General features: G+C 42.0%; 1 protein-coding gene across 1 annotated transcript; it reads left to right on the top strand.

Moving 5' to 3' along the window:
• Positions 1–2,617: 2,617 nt before the first annotated feature.
• Positions 2,618–3,526, top strand: LOC141629352 (uncharacterized). The gene has a single exon (XM_074442369.1). It carries the CDS (start codon positions 2,618–2,620, stop codon positions 3,524–3,526), a length of 909 nt encoding a protein of 302 aa, XP_074298470.1.
• The last annotated feature ends 5,162 nt before the right edge of the window (positions 3,527–8,688 follow it).

Below are 8,688 nucleotides of genomic sequence, written 5' to 3'. Positions count from 1 at the left end.
CCTCTTTGAAACCCTTCGTTCTCCCTTCAAACCTCCATCAAAATTCGAGTTTCTTGTTCCAAATTAACCATACAACATCCATATACACATTAGACAAAGATTTACGAGCCAAATTGCCCTTGAGAGTACACAAATTCCCTCGAAAAACAGAGTGTTATACACTCTGTTTTCGCGGCTTTTCCTGTCTGTCCAGTTATGTTTGTGCTCATTTTTCGTGCCCAATAACTCAAAACTAGCAGGGATTGTTTTAAGATCTCTGTTCTCCTCTCTTTCTAGTTTTCAAAACATCTTTTAAATCGAATTTTCACCGTGAAACGAGAGAGAAATCGCAGTTTGAAAGTTGCTGTCCAGATTTGCAAAAAACGTGTTGTTTGCTTTGTTTCTTCGTCGACGACGGCCTCTCGAGATAAAATCTACCATCGATTACGACCCAAGACGGTGTCAACGATACATGTAGGTTGAGGGTGCATCAAATCCTCCTCTTCTCCCTTTTATTTCGTTATTTTATGTTTGTTTTTTTATAGTTCGTTTTTACTTTGTTTATCGTTTGTTTTCATTAACTATGAAACTAGTTTAGTACGAGTATGAGTTAAAGTACCACCACGAACACCCGCGTTGACTTGAGATGGGAAAGAAATCCGCTACATCAGTCGGTCGTATCCCCCGTCTCATTTACATATCCTCGTGTTCAAGGTAGGGCATTAATAAAACGAATTCTAACTTCGCTCTTCGCTTTTGACCCCTCTCTTGTTTCGTTTAATTCGACCTACCCTAGGACCATTCACATGTTAGTTTGACCTCTGATTGTTAACATATGACTCAATTACATGACATTAGATCAATTTAATAACCTAATTAGACACGTTAGGTGGCTTCGACACAAGCATTAAAATCAACTAACGATTCTGTAACTTAATTGAATGCATCTCTCTCTTTCACCTAATTTCTCGCTAGTATAAGAGTGCGTGATTAGCACCCTCTTATTAACACTCTATGAGTTAAATTAATTAGCGAACTTGACCTAATTCGACCCTTTAGGCCGTGTAGAGCACCCGGTTTTAAGCAAAGCTTTCTGACCTCTCTTATTGTCGTTTTCTAATGTGCGTCCCGCATCGCTTCACAAATCTATCAAACTAATGAATTTAACCTAGGAACTAGGGTAGACGTGGCCTTAGGCCGTGAGGGTGGCCGTGCCCTTTCTTGTTTCGTTTGTTTTATATCATTTGTTCTTTGTCGTTTCGTAGCTTGTAATTTATAATTTGTTCATCGAGTTGTAATTTTCAAGTTTGTTTTACTTTTATCGAGTCAAGAATTCTTCAAAAACCTTAGTCTTGGTTGGTTAGATGGTTATGCCCCAATTCAAGTAAGAGCGTAGTAAATCGCATGTTGTTTAAAGCAACATGGCCCGATTTATTCTAATGCGTGCTTTGGTGTGTGGCCCTATGTCTAATTCGATAAGATTAAGTGAAAGCACACATCACGAGGAGTGACCCAAGGCCGTGAGTCATGTAAGCCGTGGGCCACCCCCCTTGTGCACATTTCCCTAGGCCGAATTGGCCGTGTAATGTGTCGTGTATGGTTTTGTGTATAGCGTTGTATTTTAGATCGAGTTGTATCTTTAATTTATCGTTGTGTCGGCATGAAATGCCTGGGTTGTAATAGGGTAGATCCCAACGGCTCCCCCATTCCCATCAAGCCTTGTTTGTTTCGCTTATATGTTGTTAGATCAATCAACCCACATGCTAAATTAAAACTTTGACAAAGTTAATTTAGTTGCATCTAAATCGACATAGAAACTTCACATGTTAGGGTTTTAAAACGATGTTTGCATATCATATATCGTAGTAGCTATGACCTTGTTTGAAATCCGATACTTGACTTAGTAGAGGCCGTTATTGACGGGCGGGGTTAGGTGTCCTTATGGGCTTCCTAACACGTACCCTCACCCCTTACTCAAGATCTATGGTTTGTGGATCCGTCTAAATACCATTGGATTACGAGAGTCATTCAAATCGAGTGATATAGGGTACAAGTCTTTATCTTTAATCACTCGTAGTCGATTGGCTTTATGCTTTTCGATGAAAGGTGTAAAGTTGACTTGAACGGTTCCAAGTTCCCATAAAACTTGGTGGCGACTCTAATTTGTCTTAATTCGATTCGAAAGAACCTCGAGTCGATAATGCCTAGTGTGGATCCCTCGGACGCAGTTCCCGCGGGCCTTGTCCACACCTGCGTTGAAGATTCAATCATAAATTCAATCCTTCAAGAGATTTTCAAGTCATCGCGACCCTCTCAAGAAATCAAATAAACATTGCTCGTAGAGTAACTAAAGTTGTCTACACGCGCACCCCTCACGTGTACCTCGTACACGTACCCCTTACGGCATATTAGAATCAGAGGATATATTAGAGATTGTACACGTACTTTTGATATTTATTAAAAAAAATTCATTTGTTTCCTATTTTGTATTGATGCTCCATTTCAATGGGATGAAAAATGCAAAAATGCTTTTGATAGCATCAAGTAGTACTTGGCCAGTGCACCAGTGCTGGGGGCACCAATTCCAGGAAAGCCACTTGTCCTCTACATCGCAGCACAAGAACGCTCGCTGGGAGTAATGTGTGCTCAAGAAATTGAAGACCTCAAGGAGAGAGCACTCTACTACTTGAGTCGTACCTTGGTTAGAGCTGAGTTGAATTACTCTCCTATAGAGAAGATATGTCTTGCACTAGTGTTTGCCATCCAAAAGTTGAGGCACTACATGCAGGCGCAAACTATACACATGGTCTCAAAAGTCGACCCAATCAAGTATATACTCTCAAGACCTATCTTATCTGGAAGACTTGCAAAATGGGCAATGTTACTTAAGCAATACGACTTGGTGTTCGTGCCTCGAAAGGCTGTGAAAGGTCAAGCTATCGTCGACTTCTTTGCTTATCATCCATTACCAGCAGAGTGGGAAGTTTCAGATGACCTTCCAGGAGAAGAAATCTTCTACGTGGACGTTCTACCTCCATGGCAGATGTACTTTGATGGTGATGCGAGGAAAGACGGAGCTGGAGCCGGAGTTGTATTCGTAACTCCACAAGATCATCTCATGCCATACTCCTTTACGCTCACTCAGTTGTGCTCAAATAATATGGCAGAATACCAAGCTCTCATACTCGGCCTCCAAATGGCGATCGAAATAGGCGTTAGAGATATAAACATCTACGGTGACTCGACGCTGGTGGTCAACCAAGTCCTTGGTGAATATGAAGTGAAAAAGGAAGACTTGATTCCCCACCATCAACGGGCATTACAACTGTTGAATCAACTTGACGACATCCATGTTGGTCATGTGCCAAGGAGTGCCAATAAGTTGGCTGACGCGCTTGCTAAACTTGCAGCCACTTTGGCACTGGGGGCAGAAGAGTCTATGCAAGTCCCAGTCTGCAACCGCTGGGTAGTATCTTTGCTTGAAGGGGAAGAAAACGTAGATTCAACTAAAATGATATGTGTCTATACAGCTGATGAGGATGACTAGCGCCAACCTATCGTTGATTTTTTGGACCACCAAAAACTACCTGATGATTCTAGACACAAGGTAGAGATACGTCGACGTTCTCCAAAGTTCATTCACTATAAAGGTACACTTTACAGACGTTCTTTCTCAGGCCAATGGTTGAGGTGTCTAAGCAAGGACGAAGCTGCTGAAGCAATGCATGAAGCTCATTCTGGCATTTGTGGCGCTCACCAATCTGGGCCTAAACTGTATGATCGTGTAAAGAGAATGGGGTATTACTGGTCGACCATGGTGCAAGATTGTATGGACTTCGCGAAAAAGTGTGAACATGGTCAGTTCTACGAAAACTTCATACACCAACCACCAGAGCCACTACACCCTACGATTTCTTCATGGCCCTTTGAAGCTTGGGGACTTGATGTTGTGGGACCCTTTACTCCAAAGGCCACAAATGGACACGAGTATATTCTCGCGGCCACTAACTACTTCTCAAAATGGGCAGAAGCATTCACACTACGGGAAGTGAAGAAAGAAAATGTTGTGGACTTCATTTGAACCCATATCATTTATAGATATGGTGTACCTCAGCGCATCACAACTGACAATGGGAAACAGTTCTTCAACCACCTCATGACAAGTCTGGGAGAAAGGTTCAAGTTCATGCAATACAAATCATCAATGTACTACGCTTCTGCAAATGGTTTGGCTGAAGCCATCAACAAAACCCTCTGCAACTTGCTGAAGAAAGTAGTAGCAAAATCAAAGCGAGACTTGCATGAAAGAATTGGTGAGGCATTGTTGGCGTATCGTACCACATACAAAACACCTACTCAGGCAACCCCGTATGCGTTGGTGTATGAAGTGGAGGCTGTGTTGCCATTAGAATTGCAGATCCCTTCTTTGCGCGTCGCTATTCAGGAAGGGCTCATGGAAGATGAAAATGACAAATTGCGGTTAGCAGAGTTAGAGGCTCAACAAAAGCTCCAGTACTATCAAGCAAGGTTGTCACGCGCATTCAACAAAAAGGTGCGCCCTCTTTCTTTCCAAGTAGGAGACCTTGTCCTTGCGGTACGAAGGCCAATTATCACCTCTGACAAACCAGTTGGTAAATTCACCTCTAAGTGGGATGGTCCATACATGGTGCAGGAGGTTTACACAAATGGTGCTTACAAAATCGTGGATGAAGACGGCATTCAGGTAGGCCCAATCAATGGGAAGTTTTTGAAGCACTACTATTTTTAAACCCCAACAGTAATAAAAGCTCCTAAGCAAGAGGTTAAACTGCATACAGAAAAACAAAATCTCAAAAAAAAAAAAAATTCTTCCATCTTGTGTGAACTGCATCGGCTTGATCTTGTGAAATACATTTTGTGCTTCACAGGTACGTAGGCAGCTTGGGTGAACATGTAGCTCAAGTGTAGCCACACCTCCAAACCCCCATTTGAACTACGTTGGCTTGATCTTGTAAGTTGTCACCCCTTGTAGCTTTGCGAGTACGTAGGCAGTTTGAGCAAATACTTTGTTCAAGTGCAGCCACACAAAAAAATTTAAAAAAACAACACACACCAAAAAAAATTATTACTCCTGGCCCGCAAGAGTTTAAACTGTGAACGGCTAAATAAATTGTATTGTGAGTATTTGCTTGCATAAGTCAAATATGATGGAATATAACACGCTGAAAGGATGTTATTGCAAAGAAACGATTAAGACAAACAAACAACTAGGAAGCAATTGGTCCATTAAGCTACAAAAACAAAAACAGAAAATGAATCAAGGATGAGATCTAGATAATCTGAAAAATCTAAGTGCATATGGATCAACATCAAGAAAAGTACGCATCTCTTCTAATTCAACCCTTCGCTCTTGAAGTAAGGCTTCCTCTTCAGGACTCAAAATAGGGATATTGTCAAGCTCGGTTAATTCTCTCTCTGACTTCTGAAGATCATCTTGCAAGGAGATCAAAGAAGTATCTCCAGCTTCTAAATTGCTTCGCAATGTCTTTTCCTTCTCTCGCACTTGCTTGAGTTTTGCTTCAAGGACGTTTATTTCTTCCAGAGTAACAGAAAGTTCCACAGCTTGCTCTTTATGCTTTTCTTCCGCCTTATCATGAAGTGATTTGGTATGCTCAATCTATTGATGCAACTCCAGCCTTTTGTCCTCTAACAATCCAGGGTGATGACACTTTGCTGCCTGCTTCTCGAGTGCAAGGTAAGCATGGACCACACCCACGGAAGAATCCACTCGCGCCTGTAGTGAAGAACAGTCACCTTAAGAATTCGAATGCTCTCATAACACCCGTTAGGCTTCATTACCACTTCCCCTACATCAGAGAAACTTGCATTTTTTAATTCTCCCAAGAGCTGCAAGCGGAACGCTTCTAGTGCTTTGTCAAAAATCCCCTTAAGTGAAGTAGGTGGACGAAATGAGACTCTGGAACACGTAGGGAGCATTGTTGGTTTAAATGGTATTGTTAGAGGCTTAAACGCCTTCCTTCGATCGTCAGGCTTGTGAGGAGGAGACATATGAGTTGAGGTTGGACTATCCACAGCAGTCTGACTACCATTGGCAAACGAACTGCCAGTCTGGCTCCCCTAAGATGCATGACTAGAAGAGTCTCCTACAAGTGTTGATTTATTAAGAATCATAAGCCCCTTCCCTTTTCCGAGATTCATATTTAGTGGACGATGCGGAAGATGATATTCCGGAGCAAGGGAGGCTGTCTCCAAGGAACATTCACCTTCCTAGAAAAAAAATGATCAAGTAGAAAATAAATAAATAAACGACGATGGTCACAAAAGAAAAGAAGCTACCCAGTGTTTGCGAAGACATTCTTGATGTACTCGACACCCCCTCAAAAATCTGGGTGTCTAGTCTGATATCATCTGCATCTAAGACAGACACTTTTCTCTTACCACGACGATCATGTTTAGTTTCAATCTCGGAATCAGCATCGCTGTGCTGGTTGTCCTCAACATGGCCTTTCGCCTTCAGGACAACAACTTTGGATTTCAGGGGGACTGCTCGCTCTCGAGGCTGATTTCTAGTAGCCCCATGATGATCACGCTTCTTAGTCTTGTGGTCACTTCCGGTACTATGCACAAGAATGTCGACATTCTTTCTTAGATCCTTCGGGTAGAATTCCTTCAACCATTTAGTAAAACCACGAGTTACATTCTCATTCCATCTGAACGAAGGACTGGGAAGGTAAACGCGAGACAGACTACCTGTAAAAAAAAACATACACTTGCCAATATCTCAGCGCCTCAAAGCATGTGACGTCAGGTTTGTCAAAACCACGACTCAATACACCGGGAACGTCTTGACAAAAACAAAATTGTCGACTAAACCGATGTGGATTATAAGGCTCAAGGTGAAACCCATTATTCAGGCGCAAACACAAATAGGAGGAACGCAGAGATACAAGATAGTCAAGCCCCAGGGTATCAAAGTCACCATTGTCTAACAAGACCTCTAATTTGTGTTTATTCAACATAAAACGCTTTACATCAAATTCTCTTCCCTCATGCAAAAGTTTTCGAGCCTCTACGGGTTTTCCATTCTCGCTCCAACAGGACTTGAATACTTTGTCATATAGGGACCTGGCGGTGATGGATTTATAGCATGATAAGTGTCAAAGTAATTTGCAATCCACTCGTATAAGTAATGTGCCGTGAAGAATGACCTGAAGTAACCGAGGTTCGTAGATGTGGCTAACCCATTCAAATCTTTGTAAATGCTAGATAATACGGGAATCGCCAGACTAAAAACTCGACCTTCTGCCATCATACTTGCAATCTCAAGGTAGCTGATCTAATTAATCTGTCTCTATCTTCCGGCAAAACAAATATACAAAGCCATCATGATAAATGCGCAGTTAAAGAAACGTTTGTCCGCCGAGAATCATCACAACCAAGCCTTGCAAATAGGGAGTGTTCTTCCTCTATCGATTCATCAGATGTTCGGGGCTCAATCTCACCACTTGGATTTTGGATTGAAGCTGGAGGATTTTTGGTGGTCCTTCGCCCTTTGACAGGAGGAGGATATACAACCTGTCTTTTGCACCATAAGTCAATCCATTACTGGGCAGAAACTTCACCCTTGTCCTTTGATTACTTCGCAAGGTAGTGAAACGAAGTAAATAAGAAAGTCCACGTAGCAGGGACAATCGAGTTCTTTTCTTCAGCTGTTGGCTTTAGCATGCTAAGTTGAGACACTATTTCATCGTAAATCTCTCCCACAACAAGCAGACTTCCAAGTTTTTTTAGATCCCACAGGGAGATAGAAAATTCGCCTTCTACAGTATGAAAAGTATTGATACCAGGGCACCATCCTTCGAAGAAAGCACGCATGATATGTGCATCCTTATCATAAGAATATATGGAAGCATATATTGCTAAACGGATAGAAACAGTCGAAAGGATATCACTGGAGCGAGCAAGTATGTCTTCAGTCCACTCCCAATACTTTGGCATGTACAACGATTCCCCGTAAATTTTTAGGTTAAAGGATCCCCATCTAACTTCTCCTGAAATGATTCTACGTCCAAGTAACTCATAAGTATAATTTGTACCAGGCTTCATTTAAGGTTGTTTCTTAAGAGGTAACGTGAGGAAGCATATGTTTCCCGAGTTTCAAGCTTCATGGATATTTCTTTTAGAAAATAATCTCTCGTAAGACTGGCTGCTCCACCTTCCAGCGTACGAAGTGATTTACTTGTGAGAAAGTAAGTTCCAGATGCAGCATCTTAATCCTTGCGGTCAACTTGCGATCAACTACAGAGAGATATATGTCGTTTTCCTTGCGAAACTCCTTTTGGTACACCATTGCAGCAATGCAGAAAGGACAAATACAAGTAAATATAAAGAATATGAGGAAATCTTTTACAAGTAGGAGGGACATAAAATCAAGAAGTGTATTCATCCAGCAGGTCTCATGGGGAGAGGGTAAGTTGGAGGTGTGATGGAATTATAGTTCTTCATAAATAGGTTCATTGCATGGTTCTTCAAAAGTGTGTCGCGATGACCCAAACGGATTCATCCTGACACACCCTGTCGCGGTGACCCAAAACGGGTTCACCCTGACAAGTAACAAGTCTTCACCCTATCGCGATGACCCAAAATGGGTTCACTCTGGAAAATAATAAGTCTTCCTCTTGTCGCAATGACCCAAAATGGGTTCACCCT

Source organism: Silene latifolia, chromosome Y, assembly GCF_048544455.1.
Source record: "Silene latifolia isolate original U9 population chromosome Y, ASM4854445v1, whole genome shotgun sequence".
In the NCBI taxonomy this organism is placed as follows: domain Eukaryota; kingdom Viridiplantae; phylum Streptophyta; class Magnoliopsida; order Caryophyllales; family Caryophyllaceae; genus Silene; species Silene latifolia.
Note: the sequence above shows the minus strand (reverse complement) of the source record. Positions and strands in the feature narration are given on the sequence as shown.

Excerpts from the sequence above, each read along its gene's own strand:
- LOC141629352 (XM_074442369.1), top strand. The coding sequence starts at position 2,618 with ATGTGTGCTCAAGAAATTGAAGACCTCAAGGAGAGAGCACTCTACTAC.